The sequence below is a fragment of the Rhinatrema bivittatum genome, chromosome 12, assembly GCF_901001135.1.
Source record: "Rhinatrema bivittatum chromosome 12, aRhiBiv1.1, whole genome shotgun sequence".
Taxonomy (NCBI): Eukaryota; Metazoa; Chordata; class Amphibia; order Gymnophiona; family Rhinatrematidae; genus Rhinatrema; species Rhinatrema bivittatum.
The window spans coordinates 7519045-7534714 of record NC_042626.1 but is presented as its reverse complement, the minus strand read 5'-3'; the positions used below and the strand labels follow the sequence as shown (position 1 = coordinate 7534714).

At 45.3% G+C, this 15670-nt stretch overlaps 1 protein-coding gene across 1 annotated transcript; it reads left to right on the top strand.

The window, feature by feature from the left end:
* Positions 1–32: 32 nt before the first annotated feature.
* Positions 33–9985, top strand: WDR77 (WD repeat domain 77). Its single transcript, XM_029574225.1, has 10 exons — positions 33–335; positions 787–972; positions 2263–2404; positions 2506–2555; positions 3276–3346; positions 4908–4962; positions 6219–6290; positions 6401–6509; positions 7173–7241; positions 7880–9985. The coding sequence occupies exons 1-10, from the start codon at positions 251–253 to the stop codon at positions 8037–8039; spliced, it is 999 nt and encodes a 332-aa protein (XP_029430085.1). The 5' UTR covers positions 33–250; the 3' UTR covers positions 8040–9985.
* Positions 9986–15670: the final 5685 nt, after the last annotated feature.

Here is a 15670-nt window from a genome sequence, read left to right as displayed (position 1 = left end):
CCCTGCCTTTGTTATTTTCGGTTCCTGATTGGCTGCGGCCGCTTGGTCCCGCCCTATTCCTTCCGGAGTAAGATGGCCTCCATGAGCGCCTGGGAGCCGCGCGTGTGGGTCTGATCAGTGCCGGTAGGAAGGACCTGCCGATAGGATTTGGCGGGAAGGCGGTTCCGGGAGCCCCCGGGGCCCGGTGTGAGGGAGTCTGGGGAAGAGCGGGGCAGCGGCAGTCCCCGGGGCCCGGAGTGACGGCGCCGACATGATTAAAGATAATGAGTGGAAGATCCCCCCCAACGCCCCGGCCTGTATGGAGAAGCACCTGGAGGCGGCGCATTACCGGTCAGGTGAGGCCCGGCACGGCCACAGCTACACCCTCCTTCCGGGAGCATTTCTCCCCAATCCAGGGTCAACTGTTCCTCCCTATCCCAGCTCACAGTTGGGGCTCATCTTGTTCTTCTTTTCTTTCCGAGATTATCTAAAAAGAATCTAAGAAGCAACACCCTCCTCTTCTTCATCTCAACCCTCCCCTAAATCCGGCATTATTTCTCTTCGATACCATACCAAGATCGCATGTTTCACTGACCCCTACCCCCAAATTCGGGATCATTCCCACTTCTCACTTCCCCCCCCCCCCCCCCCCCGATTCAGGATAATCCGCCTCCATCTCTTTCTTTTCAATCTAGGATCCCGTCTCTCCCCCTGACTCGTCTACTTTTTAAGTCGTTCTTCATGCAAATATGTTAGAAATGCTTCCAATAGAAAGGCAAAAGGAAACTCTTTATCCTTTGTTTTCAGATGGGGCTTTGCTCCTGGCAGCTTCGAGCCTTAGTGGTCGATGTTGGGTCGGTTCTATTTGGGTCTTTAAGGATCCAAGTATGGCCCCAAATGAAGGTTTTTGCTCTGCGGGGGTTCAGACAGAAGCAGGTGTGGCAGATGTGTCATGGGTGTCTGACAAAGGAATCCTCGTGGCCTCGGATTCTGGTAGGTAAAACAACTTTTAGATTACAGCCTTCCTCTTGTATATACAATGGGATACAAAATATTAGCCTAGCAATGATTTAGAACCTTTCCTTGTGTAGCCACCCCAGCAACAGTGAGCTGGGAGATCCTGACTGTCGGGCCGATACAGTACAGTGCGCCCTGACGGAGCACACTGTTAACCTGCCACTAGATGCGTGTTTTCCCTTACCCCTTATTCAGTAAGGGGTGGAAAACGCGCGTCCACCCCGCCGAACCTAATAGCGCCCTCAACATGCAAATGCATGTTGATGGCCCTATTAGGTATTTGCACGCGATTCAGAAAGTAAAATGTGCAGCCAAGCCACACATTTTACTTTCAGAAATTAGCGCCTATCCAAAGGTAGGTGCTAATTTCTTCGGGCACTGGGAAAGTGCACAGAAAAGCAGTAAAAACTGCTTTTCTGTGCACCCCTCCGACTTAATATCATGGCGATGTTAAGTCGGAGGTCCAGAAAAGTAAAAAAAAGAAAAAAAAATTGAAGTCGGCTGGTGGCTGTCTGGTCGAAAACCGGATGCTCAATTTTGGCTGTGTCGGGTTTCCGAGCCCGTGGCTTTCAGCGGGCTCAAGAACCGCTGGCAAAATTGAGCGTCAGCTGTCAAACCCACTGACAGCTGCCGCTCCGGGCCAAAAGGAGGCACTAGGGACGTGCTAGTGTCCTTAGCGCCTCCTTTTGCCCGTTTCTACTGCCGGACCTAATTTAAATACTGAATCGCGAGTGGGCGTTCGCCCGCTGTCCGGGCTTTACTGAATCGGCCCGTTTGTTAGATCTTGGAAGCTAAACATGGAAGACTGGGTACTCTGGGCTGCAGAAGGCAAACAGCAAACCTCTGCAGCAAGGTCTAAGGCATCATTGATTCAATGATTGCACACAATCAATCCTACAACTAACGTACCTGTTAAGCAACTCTAATTTCATTGGAATCCACTTTGAGGCCATTCTTGGGAAAGGTCAGAACTTCAAGTGTTTGTAAGTAAATAATTGCCTAACGCTTGAAGCCCAGAAACGGGTAGGAGGAAGACAGGAAAAACAAACTTGTGCGTCCTATATTGTAACAGAGTAGCACAAATTTTGTGACTAAATAAACCCTAAGTCGAAGTATCTGTATATGGAAAGTGTGAAGGGCTGGTTTCCTTCTATCCCCTTGGCAATTGGTAGCTGCATCACTGGGAGGCCCTGTGCACAGTGTCATATGGGCCTGCAATTGGCTGATAAATGTGCATGCAACCTTTTTGTTTCTTTGTTGTTGCAGGTGCTGTGGAGCTATGGGAGATGGCAGAGAATGAGTCGTTAATAGTAAACAAATTTTGTAAATATGAACACGATGATATTGTTACTACTGTGAGCGTGCTTGCTTTGGACACACAGGCAGTCAGTGGCAGTAAGGACTTCTGGTGCGTTCAGAGCGCTAACTTGCAGCATATTCTGTAGTCCTGCCTCTAGATGTGAATGCTTGCGCCTTGCTGATTCTCATTTTCTCTTCTTTTAACCTCAGTGTGAAAGTGTGGGATCTTGCACAAGGAACTGTGCTGAATTCCTACAAAGGTGAGTTTGGGCACCGATTCTTATCTGGAATTAGTGTTTGGAATTCCTACCGAAGACAGGCAAGATAAGTTTTGGGTTGAAATGTATGGGGAAAAAAAAGGGTGGCAGAGCAGCATGATATTGTAATGGATGTAAATCTCTGCGGGGCAGCTATTTCTTTTTATTTCTTTATTTTTTTTGCCATGCTAGATATGCAAGCATTTACTACAGAGGGAGGGTCAGCTGCTTTCTGGCACTGACAAGTTTAAATATTTGTTTGTTCCAGACCATTAGGTTTAATTGGTCCCATTCCAGCCTGAGTGAGCTGTGAGGTTTCTTAATAATTAATACTAAGTCCTTTGTTATATAGAGTGAACATCAGACCACCTGTGCCAAGTGCCATGACCTCATTAGCAGATGTGAAAGATGTTTTCCATTTTGAATGTTATACTTAAGACTGACTTTTGAATTGGGTTCATTTAGATTTAATGCCGTTAGTGGGTTCCTTCGAACCCTTGGTTTTCCCATCAGATGATTTACAATCAGGAATCCCACCCCACCCAAGGCATGATGTCTATAAATGTTGCACTTTTTTCTGTTTAGTGTTTTGGAACGATTTGCATTCGGGGGAAGAAGTGAAACAAAAAGTTTTTTAATGTTTGCATGTTTAGGTCATTAGAAATGTAGACTCTCGCTCTCATTGTTATACTGCCTTAAGCTTCGCTTGTCGTTCTTTCCTAGCCCATTCCAATCAAGTGACCTGTGTTGCTTCGTGTCCTGGTAAAGAGACAATCTTCCTGTCCTGCAGCGAGGTAAGCAAGCACCACTTACACCTTTAAGTCATTCTTGCAGTCAAGTTGTAGAATGTGTTTCATTATAGTTGTCAATGTTCGTTACCAATTATCTCTCTGGAAAAACGGTATATAAATACTTTAAAATAAATAAATAATTTAGCATCATTACATTAGCCTTTGTTTGAAATTCATTAGTTGTAAGGCTTCTTTAGAGTGATTGAACACTTAGTAGGTTGAATTCTTGCCGTGACTTTTGCTGCACAATTTCTAAGTTGGTTTTTTTTTTTATTTGACCATTCTTTCTTTCTTTGAAATATACTGGGCAGAGGAGCATTTTGATTACCCATATGACTCAGTGAATGCTTCTAATAGTTGTCCAATCATAGTTTTTATGCATTGAAGGAAAGTGTAAAGTTGACTTTCAGAATCACAATTGCACTTCTGAATTTGGATAAAATTCATCTTTGGCTTCTTTGGTCTCTGGAAACCATGAATTTGAGCTTTTCATGAGTTCCAAAAATATAGAACTTGGTAACTAGGTCCCTGGACTTCTCTTGCAGTTACTGGCCTGACCGCCAGATGGCAACAGATGAACAGTATTACTAGTTTCTGTTGAGCGCATGTAATTCTGACACATTCATACGTAGACCGTCCAAAACCCTCCTCGCCTTCCAGTTACATCTCCCAGATCTGTTTTCTCTTACTTTGGGGCTGAGCGTGCTGTTTAACCCGTAGCTGGATGCAGGTAGTGTAGGCGCGTCCTCAGCCCCTTATGCTATAAGGGGATTAGTGTCGCCACAACGTGCGGCCAACGTGCCGGGAAACTATTAGAGCTCATCAGTGAGAATGCATGTGAATGAGCTATTAGTTATTCACTCCACATGCAGTAAAAAAAAAGTGTCCAATATGCACATTTTTGCATTCAGAAATTAATACCTACCCAGAGCAGGCGTTAATTTCTGAACACCCCAAAAAGTTGTACAGAAAAGCAGAAAATACTGCTTTTCTGTGCATCCTCCAACTTTAATTTCGTGGCAATATTAAGTCTGAGAAACAAAAGATTAAAAAAAACCCTTTTTTTTTAAGTGCTGGTGGTCAAGTTTGGGAAATGGATGCTCAGTTAACCAGCGTCCGTTTTCCGAACCAGTGGCTATGCGCTGATTAGGAAACTGGATGCTGATAAATTCAGCATCCATTTTCTTAACTGGCAGACAGCCGACCACTCCCAGGCACCAGCTGTCAAGGAGGCGTGAGGGGCGCGCAGTCGACCCAAGTGCCTCCTTGACAGAGCGACCCCTAATTAAAAGATTGCATGGCACCCCCAGGAGAGGAGCCTGTGGGTGCTGAACATTCAGTGCCTGCTTTCAGCACATAGGGTTAGCCCAGACAAGTCTTGCACAATTCTGGGTACCTATAAGGTAAATAAATCCCAGCCTGAGTCCTTGCATGTTAACACTCTGCTCTGATATTTCCGTTTGGGTCTGGGACTTTACAGTATAATTTTAATGGCTTCCTTAATTTGTGCTTTGAAGATGTTAGAAGTAACACACCTCCTGTTTCTGTTACGTTCATATTAAAGGATCACAGAATCTTACTTTGGGACACCAGAAACCCCAAACCAGCTTCTCGGATTGGTGAGAGCACTTTTTTCTGATTTCAGATGCTTTTGTTACTACTCCTTAACATAGGAGACAGCAGAAGAGAAGGACCAGTTGGCTCATTCGGTCTCCTCCGTTATTTTGGTCCGTGATGCTAAGGATGTAACTAGATTGTAAGCTCTCTGGAATAGGGGTCTCTTATGACCATTTGTACTGTGCTGTGATTATTGGTTAGTGGCGCTTGCTGTCCAGGTCAGTTTTATGGTCTTCTTCATGAATTCTCCGCTGTCCTGGATGGTTAAGCAATACAAGTTCCCCTTCTTAATCCAGCACAAAGCATACCATGCTCCTCCTCCTCTCTCCCAACAAGCTTTATAATAATCTAAGCTGGTACCAAAACTAGTGAGGTTTCTGCCTGGGTCCCATGACCTTGCTGGATGGTACCTGATAGGCATTTCCCGTAGAGCGGCAGACAGCAGCTTCACAATCTTTCTTTAATGTTTCCATGCTTTTTTTCTTTGTCAGAACTGATGTTAGGCTGACGGCTGCATCCTTGTTCCCACGGGTGCTCTCCTCCAGGCCTTCTGAACCCTGCCCCCTCACCTTTAGAGCTGTAGGGGTGCAGCCAGCTCGTGTGTGAACTTTCACTGTACTGGGGTGGGGTGTATAAGGGCTTAGTCTATGGTGCTGTGCAATTGTAATTTATATCCACCATGGGAGTTTGCGTGTCAGAATTAATTGCTTAGTTTATAGAACCTCAGGATGGAGCACAATTACAGAATTCAGTTTAGCTCCCATCTCCTCTCACAGAGACCACAAACAAATGTAACTGAAATTTATAGCAAATTTCACAACTGTGCCTTTAAAGGGAATGTGTGGGAAATGTGATTAGTTCTGTGCAACCAAGGAAAAACCCTAGTTTGACCCAGGGCTTCTTTGAAAACATTTGACTTTCTGTATGAGGTCAGAACCTCAAACATAAAGATGGAATCTGATCTTTCAGCAAACATCCTCTTGGTACAAACGAGTTAAGGCATCAGAACTTATGATGCTCTCGTTTGAGATCTGATACGGACAATGCCGAGGCTGGATTATATTTTTAATTTACAGAGAAAGTCCATGAACTCCCCCTGTAGTAGCGTTCAGGAGTAACGCGATATCTCAGCAGCATGAAAAGAGCGAGCTGGCACTGGCGCAAGCCCCTGTGGTAATCGGGGAGAATCCAAAGCTGATTACAAAGAAAATGGAAGAAATGCTGACCTTTTATTAATAATTATCTTTCCCACCCACAGAGATTAGTGCCTCCAGCAACTTCCCTACCTCAGTGGCCTGGCACCCAGAGCAAAGTGATAAATTTGCATTTGGTAAGGAATCTGGAGCCATTGTGGGACATGCATGTTGATTTTAAATGCTTTCAGAATTAAATAATGGCTTGAGTGCATGGCTCCTGATGATCCTTCTCGTTCCTTGGCAGGTGATGACATTGGAATAGTTTCCACCGTGGACCTAAAGAATCTGAAATCCTCCGTGACCTCCTGCACGCACTCCAGAAGCGTCACAAGGTTGGCCTTTTCCAAGCACAGGTACGAGGCGCACAGTCCTGCAGCAGCAGTAAAATGAATTTGTTTAATTGGAGAAGTACGGATTATTTTTAAGTTGGAGGCAAAATAGTATTGTCTGGGGCAGTGGTGAGCATATTTTAAATACTTAACCCTGCAGTTTGTACGAATGTTGAAAAAATTACTGATTCACCAAGCCACCCGATTTCTATCTTTAAACCTAAACTGCAGCATTTTTACTGCATTGTGCTTTTCCCTTAACTTGTCCTGATCCCCCTCTCTTGCTTTTTCACTCGAGCTTTTGTTACATTGGTGTTTTCCCATCTGTTCCTTGTAGCCACTGGAACTGCAGAAACAGGCGGTGCAGGACCAGATTGCTGTCATACAAATGCTTTAGTTCAGGCTCTAAGTGAATGCGTTGCTTACTGTGGGTGGTGAATGGTAGCCATTTGGAGACCAAGAAGCCCACTCCTCCCCAGGATATACTTTTGAAAAATAAGCGGGAGCTGCTGCGTCTTACTGGAGAGATTACTGCACTGACAGCTCGCCGTAGGTTAGACCATTAATGCTAATAAGCCAGCAGCTGCAGCCGTGCGCAAATTCTCTCTAAAAAGGGTTAAGAATCAAGGCCATTGTGCCCCTCCCTAGCCTGTGAGCTTAGTGTTTATGGATTTTTTTTCTTTTCAGTTCACCCCTTCTGGCCTCCATTAGTGAAGACTGTTCCGTGGCTGTTCTGGACGATTGCCTTTCAGAAGTGTAAGGAATCGCTGCTTTTTTTTTTTTTTTAATTTTATTTCTATAGGTTAACAATATATATATATATATATATATTTATTTATTTTTTTTTATTGGACTAACTTAATCTGCTTCGTGATGAGCTAAAACTTTCAGGGCAGAATTCCAAGGCGTAGGATGAGTATTGTACCAATATAACCTGCCCAAGGGCCGTCTTTGAAAGTAAGAATATGAGTAATTGACAGTGGGCTCTGAATGTGAACAACGCTTTACACGAGCAGAGTCTACACCCAGTTTGGGGAGAAATTGCACTCCCTGTATGTACCTGGATCAGTCCAGACTGTGGGTTATACCTCCCTTCCAGCAGATGGAGACAGAGATGTGAACAACACTTCACATGAGCAGAGCCTACACACAGTTTGGGGAGAAATTGCATTTCTTTCCTTAGATGATTAATGTAGAGTAAGGATTCTACTCCCTCCCCCCGATAGTTCTCTGCCTCCTTCTCGAAAGCCTACAAGAACTGCCCCCTTTCTGTTGTGGGATTGTACCTTCATGTCTGGTTCCTGCCAGCAGAGCCATGTTTTAAGTTGCTGGAGTGGTCATAGCTCTTATATCAGGAGCAGGAAGTAAATCTGTTCTTTCGCTTTATTTTTCAGTTTCAGAGACAGCTCCCACCAGGACTTTGTGCGGGGATTATCTTGGTCACCTCTGGATAATGTGAAGCTGCTCACGGTTGGCTGGGACCACCAAGTCCTTCACCACACAGTCCTGCTAGAGAACAGTGTGACAGCTGATGCTAGCAGTGGCCAGGATTGAAGCTTTCCCCTACCTCTGTGACAGGAGTTGCAGCCAAGAGCCCCCAGCACCAGCCGGGGGTGGAGGATTGGTCAAAAGCAAGCCGCTCGCTCCTTTACGAACACGAGTGGTTCCGTGCATTGTCTGCTTTTAGCCGACGTTCCCTCCCTAAATCCCGGCTTGCCAAAAAAAGAAAAAGCTGCAGTTGATGGAACAAAGACGGCGTTGTCTGAAAACCTGTTGGGTTTTGTGTTTACTTTTTCTTACAGGCATTGTTGTTGTAGTGTAGTTGAATGTGGGTCTGTCTTATGTAATGAAGAGAGACGTGGGGATAACCTCTCCGCCCCCTGCGGTGCAGCGGTGCAGCAGTGCTGCTGCCTGCTTTTCTGGATGAAAAACGTCAGCCCTTGTTTGATCATTGTTTCCCCATCAGCGGCAGCCGTGCTTCCTCCGCTATTCCATTCTGGTTTGGACTGAGTGATGGTGAAGTAGTTTCTGGTTCGCTGACTCTGGACCCAGCTCCTGAACTCAGTTCGCGTCTGTTTAAGCTCGTGCGGGTCCAGTCCTCTCACTTTGAAATGAGTCGAGCAGTGCCAGAACCTCCCCCCGCAGGATCAGTCAGGATGCGGTGGCCTTGGGCTGTGCTCGGTGTGAATGCAAACAGCCTGGTCTCACTGCCTTAGACCTGCTGCTCTCTGAGCGGCCGCAGTACAGGGTCCAGGGCTACCAGAAGTACATTCTAGCAATAATATTATTGTTTAACAATTTAGTGTGCTTGCAAGAAAGAACTGTGCCCGATGGGATCCTGCTGGCTCTATAAAGAGGGCACAGGGAGGTGGTGGAACGTAGTCCCTGCTACCGTTGTGTCCCAATCTTTTGTATTCTAGAATAGTTCTGGGGTGGGGGGAATTAAAAAAAAAAAAAAAAAACTTGGTCCCCACCCCCCTTGTTGTATTAAGTTCCTGAAATCCTACCTTCGCCGATGGCAGTAGCCTCGCTGGATTTGCCTTTTCTAGGCCGAGGTGAATGAGCGATGAGTGATCCCTTAGTTTGCGTGCTCGTTGCAGGAATTCTGTTTTAAGTTCATGTTCCACCTACTAAGGATTAATTAATCTTAAAAGGGAAGGAGGATTGTGAAATAAAAGCAGCCGCCGAGGGGGCGAGGGAGCAGATCTGGGCAGCGCCTGTAGACCTCACAATCTGAAGCAAAGGGGGAAGGCCCTAGTTTAACATTTTTTGTGTTAATGCTTTCCATCCTGATAAGATTATAATTTTTTTGGAATGTGGTTAAAAAAACAAACCCCAACTTCTTAGTAATGGAAAAGCTCTTTCAAGGTGCCTTATAACTTTTTTTTTCTTTTTAATGGGTAATTAACCATTTACTTTCTGGCCACCTTTTATAAAAAAGAAAGCAGGCAGAGCTGTACCCTCTGCAAGTAATTGTTTTTATCTTACAGGGTCCAGCCCTTTTCAATGGCTTTTCCACTCTAAAATGGTGTGGAAATGAAGGTTGGAAGCAGGTAGTGGAGAATACTTCCTCTGTTTTGTTTTTTTTTTTAATTGGTGGGCCCCGTGCCTCGTCTGTGTCGGTCTATAAACCATGGCCTCCAGTGCTGCCGGGTTAGGAAAGAAATGCCCTCAACAGGCGCTTACTTTACCTAACAAGGTTTATAACTGATTTTCTTCTCTGTAAAATCCCCTCCCCAAAGCTCGGTGATGAGGCTCATTTCTTTTGTAGGACACACTTTGTTCTTTGCTGAGACTTACAAGGAGGGGCTTAGGCTGTTTGATAAGCAAGTGACGTGACCTGTAGGAGCTTGGAGATCTTGCTGTCGATGAAATATCTTCTGTTCCCATTTTATAGAGGCAGAAAAGGTGGGAGGAGGTCAGGCTCAGGTGCAGTAAAGGAAAGCAGTGGTGTGGAAGGTCCTGCTCCTTTGGAGAGCACTGCAGCGGTGCTGAACCTCTGAATAAAGGGTAAAGAGCCGCACCTCACTTATTCCAAAGCGGAGAGATGGGGCTTGGGCAAACAGTAAGGAGACTTGACTCGCACCAGGCAGAAAAGCTGGAAAGGAGTGGGACGTGTTCTCTATCACCCCCCAGTGGTGACCTCGCTGCAGCAATCTCTCCAGCTCTCAGGTGGGGGTGGGCGGGCACTAGAGCTTTCTCACTTGAACAAACCACACTTGCACAAGAGAAGTGAGCAATGTGCCATAGAATTTGATTGCAAATATGGGTCGTAAGGTGCAGCTAGTCTCCCTGGTTTCAGGCCTGCCATAATCTCCCCACTGCTTGTTTCAAACTAAGGAGCCTCTGTGCTTGTCCCAGCTCGTTGCAAATGATTGGTGCAGGAGAAAACGGTCTAGGCCTCTTCACCAACCCTACCCCCTCAAACAAAAATCTCACAACAATAATGCCTACAATTAAAAATCTCCACCTGTAATCAAGGATTCTTAGAGATTTTGTTAAGTTTCTGATGCTCACATTGAAATTTTTTGCCAATGAAATAAGAGGCAGGAGGTTGGCAGCCATCTTAGTTTCCAAGAGCCTCGGCCTCCCATGATGCATTGCAGCTGATTCCCTTCTGCCCACCTAGAGAAGACTTGTATGAATGTCAGATACAAGATAAGGCAAGGACAAGTAGTTTTGCTCCAATGATTGCTGCAAAAGGGCAGAGTTTGGAAATGGATGACAGCACCTGCCCACAGAGAAAGAAGACAAGACAGTGCTATGCAAGATTCCACATTGATGCAGCCAGGGACAGCACTGGCTGCTGCAGTCTGCCTTCCCACATTGTGTGTATACAGTGATTTGAAGCACATAGCTAATTAGCAGCACTAATAATAATAAATGCAGGAGACATTTAGGCTTCCCAAGTTCATTCCTGTGCAGTACCCTCCCCCCACACACATGCTATCTGGCTTCATAGGTAAGGGTGCCCTGGGCTTATCTTGAATTCTGCTACTGTTTCCACCAAATGTATCAGTGCCCTGAGATAACAGCCACTTCATAACACTTCCTTATTACCATAGCCACAGCTCTATTTGGTAGTAAATCCATGCTTCCAAAAACCAAACAAAATTAGAGTGCCAAGATACCTGTGCTGTGCCAAGATGGCAGATGCGAGAATCACATTTTGGCCTTACTCTGGTTTGCGTTGAGGGGTAAAGCTATTCGGTAACCCTTTGTGATAAGTGTATAATGAGCATGCAGTGTGACAAAGGGCCCAGAATTGCACCGTTGTACTAACATTGGTTTGTGTGTGGTCCCAGGAGCCCAGAATGGGAGCTTGCTAAATAAACAGTCAGGGCAGGGAAACCACACCAAGTTAAGTGTTAGAAACACAACCATGGCCTGGGCAAAACGAGGACCTCTGAAAGCAGAGTGGGCTCCTATTAGGAGAATGCACTCTGGAATAACAGGGGGAGGGCTTCTGGCTCTGTGCCAATAAAATAGCTGAGCTTGCATTTCCTAGGGAAATGTGGTGAGGCCGGTTTAATCTGCATAGGTATCACCGTCTCTCATTAAGATTCTGAGATGCAATAACTTCTTTCAGCCAATCCCATGTTCATGTCTTTACTTGTGCTGTTATTTGTACACGGTGAGCTGGCTGCTGAATCACATTTTCCTCCCTGCCTTAGCTAGCTATTAGTCACTCGTAATGGCCACCTTAACCAGTTCATTCAACTGGGAGGAGTTGATACTGGGGAAACTATGCAGTTGGGGCAGTGCGCCTGTGAAGAGCTCCACCACCCTCATTTTTTCCTCTGGCAGTTTCATCTTCATGCTGTAAGTGCTCTCAATTTTTCATGATGGCAATTCCTGTGCCACTGGCATGGCAATATGATCACCAGCAGCCAGTCCGTTGGTATGAAGCCATTTAATCAGTGGCGCCACGTTAAGGGTTAGCACTAAATTATTTAATGCAACCCTTTTCCCCAGACATTATCACGGACTGGAGGAGTAACGCAGTGGCCACAGCAACAGGCAGAGAAGCCGTCACTCTGTCTGACCCTGGCCAAGTCATTTCCTCCAGCGCCTCACATGCAAGCAGCGTGAGCCCTCTGGGGACAGGACAATCCCCACAGTACCTGAAAGTACTGAAAAGGCACGATCTCTTCTTAAATAAATTCAGCTCATAAGAAAAGAACCAAGGCCCATGCTGGGTCCCGGTTGATGGTGATGGGAAGGGCCCTTTACTGTTGCTTGCTCCCAGAAGTAAGAGGTGGAGATCCTGCTCCCCGCGTCTACCTGGTTAAGAATTATTATTGGACCTGTCCAAACCTTTGCCAACAAATTCCCTACTAAGTAATCTGTACCAGCTAGACAGGGAGCCCCATGCCATTTCCTGACTCGGGATTCTGGGAGAAGCCCCCCAGAGCAGTGCTTGCTGGGGGCCTGCTCTGCCCTGCAGCTCGAAATAGAAAATTAAATTAAAACCTCATGGACCATGAAAGGCCTGAATTATTGATAAAGAAAGGCGGGTTCTTTGCTAGTTGAGACTGTGGGGGTGGATTCTTAGGTGCCAGGAATAGCACAGTCCTTAGCCATGGGGCAGGGCAGGGGAGTTCAGTTCAGGGACAAAGAAATTATTTAAAAAATGTCAGGTTAAATACCTCGCAGAGAAAAAGGTTAGGGAGAAGAGCAGTTTTATAGGAAAAGTATTGTAGAAAATGCAGTTAACACCAGGGCAGATAATTGCATTTATATTTAAAAAAGCTGTTGAAAGGAATTTTCAAAGCTGTTTAGAAGATAAGATAAGAAGATGCCATACTGAGTCAGACCAGGGGTCCATCAAGCCCAGTATCCTGTTTCCAGCAGTGGCCAATCCAAGTCACAAGTACCCAGACATTAGATATAAATTCCCTATTGTGGGTAGAGAAGGCCCTCTTCTCTGGTTAGAAGTAGGTGTGAGCTGCAGTGGCTCGCACACTTAGCTGGTTTAAAGAGAGGTCTTCCTGCGAGCGGCGGGAATAAAGCCGAACAGCTGGCACATTTAAAACTAATCGGAGAAAATTCTTTTTCACTCAACGCACAATTAAACTCTGGAATTTGTTGCCAGAGGATGTGGTTAGTGCAGTTAGTATAGCTGTGTTTAAAAAAGGATTGGATAGGTTCTTGGAGGAGAAGTCCATTAACTGCTATTAATCAAGTTTACTTAGGGAATAGCCACTGCTATTAACTGCATCAGTAACATGGAATAGACTTAGTGTTTGGGTACTTGCCAGGTTCTTATGTCCTGGATTGGCCACTGTTGGAGACAGGATGCTGGGCTTGATGGACCCTTTGTCTGACCCAGTATGGCATTTTCTTATGTTCACCTATACGGGATTTTTCCTCCTCCCCCCCCCCCCATCATGAGCAGAAGGTGAAAGGTAGGGAGATGCTGCTACTAAGTACCCCCAGTAGGAGTCGCCGCATACACCGCAGCTACACACGGCTGGTTGAAGGCCTCCCCATCGGATACATCTGGAACCAGACTTTGAAAACCACATTATTATGAAAAACTGGCAATTTCTGGAAAATAAAACCCTGTGTATGCAAAACATATATATATATACACACATTTTATTATAATATGTAATACACATATTTTACAATTTTTTATACATAGTGCATCGTTCCATTTTAAAAAGCATTTTGCTAATTTCTGTTATTATATTTCACACTTTATAAAAACCTAAGTATAGGACCCCCCCCCCCCCCCCCCCCCCCATTCATAAGCTCAAAACTGCGCTCCTTTCAATGTCATTAACACTGACCAGCTCAATAAAAAACCATAAAGCTTTCTCTTTTCTTTTGCTTTGCCTGAACATGTACGAGCAGCTTTGAGATGTAGCGCTTGTGTTATCACTGCGCGTGCGCACCTTTCCACAGGCACAGGTAGTCCTGGGCTCGTTACTGAAAGTCGCTGCCCGGCTCATGGAGAGTTACTCTATAGTCCCCTGCCTTTGAGATGAGGCAGCAGAAACGTTACCCAGGGTTTCTGCTCTATGCAACAGCAGTCACCGAGCTGCATTAGAAAGAAAGCAGACATCACATTGTTCTGTTAAGCGAATAAATAAGGTTTACTGTGCAAGAAATCTCTGATTCGCTGTTTCCTTTTAAATTTTATATATTTGGCTTCTGATGAACAGGCACTACCTGAACTGGAGCTAATCAGCAAGGCAGCTACGGGTGGAGGGTGAGATCAGCAGACAGGGGGTTCAGTGGATGACACTCATTCCCCCTTCCCCCCAAAAACATTTGGTTCTGGGGAGTAAAAAGCCAGCAGACATGCCAAGAAACAGCAGTGATTTTGGAGAAGAGTTTACCTTGGGACATGGTAATCTCGTCTAAAGAGAAAAGTTGGTTTCTAATTCTGCTTAAAGTAAACCCAGGAAGGCAGTGAAGGTGAGGCCCAGACATGGATTTTCTGACGCCTTGAGGGGATCCAGGTCATTTTCAAGCTCCCCCTCCCCTCCCCTCCCCTCCAAAGACTGGGGTTTTCAGAGAAGCTATTGTGCCTCCCCCAGGGGCTTTACAAAAGGGCAGAATGACTCAGCCCCCTTAGAGTCTTTAACTCCTGCCAAAAAGCACTAACGAGCACCACCCGAGCTCTAGAACAGGTCTTATCTGGAGAAAGGAATATTAAGGCCTAAGATGCTCCAAAGCAATAGCGAATGGATAGAGGTCACTGTCCCTTTCAACACCTGCATGCAAACCAGTTTTATAAAAGTTAAGCAGAAATACTAAAGCTGATACACCCAAGTCTAGCAAAGGTGTTAAATATTTATTACAGATAGGTGGGCTTGGTAACCAGCAATGTGTAGCAGAATGAACGCTGCTACAGATCTACATCAGAGGCACTACAATGTTCCAAACCATATGAAAAACAAAGGCCAGCAAATTATTGACAATGCATTTTAGTACAATTAAAGTATTGATCATTGACACAATGATAATTAAAGGGGTTTATATATATATATATATATATATATAAATAAAAATATTTAGAACTGTTTGTATCTATAATGTTTAAAAGGTTCTTACATAAATACACATCTCAGCAATTGAGTTGCTGTGCATCGGAATAACACTGATAATAGCAAAGATGGGGAGGGGGTGCTAATTGTGGAGACCCTAAGGACAGGATCCATTACTCTGTCACAGGAGCCTTTGCGGGGTGCGACCTGTTTTATTGGTTGTGATACGAGCTTTGCAAGGCCTCATTCACAGATGCCCATTAAAGAGTTGCCATTTTGAAGAAGTCCCCAATCTCTGTGGGTCCCCCCCTCACGGGGAACGCCGTGCTGAGCAGACCCTGCCCTAGTGCCCCGAGGCAGGATAGCGATGCTCCCCGCACACCTCGCCTTCCAGACAGAGAGAGCAGGGATAACAGTGCTCCTCTCACTACTTGGATTCTGCTTTCTTTCAAAAGACTGAAAATTCGAGGAAGAAAAGGATAAATTGGGGGGGGGGGGGGATGGGACCCTGAAGTTACTACTTTAATTTACGATACAAATATTTACTGAACTAGCAGGCCTTAGCCTGCTTTCTACAGGTGAGAGTTTGCAATCTTATTAATGTATTCCCTGTGCTAGTAGCGATTATAATTCAGCGCACCCTGTGCTGTGTACAGAGCCATTGCAAGCGGGGTGAACATTTTCAAA

Bases quoted from the DNA above. Each gene is read 5' to 3' on its own strand.
- WDR77 (XM_029574225.1), top strand. From the start codon at position 251: ATGATTAAAGATAATGAGTGGAAGATCCCCCCCAACGCCCCGGCCTGT. The intron at 336-786 runs GTGAGGCCCGGC...CTTTGTTTTCAG, and splicing joins GGCGGCGCATTACCGGTCAG to ATGGGGCTTTGCTCCTGGCA. The intron at 973-2,262 runs GTAGGTAAAACA...TTGTTGTTGCAG, and splicing joins CCTCGTGGCCTCGGATTCTG to GTGCTGTGGAGCTATGGGAG.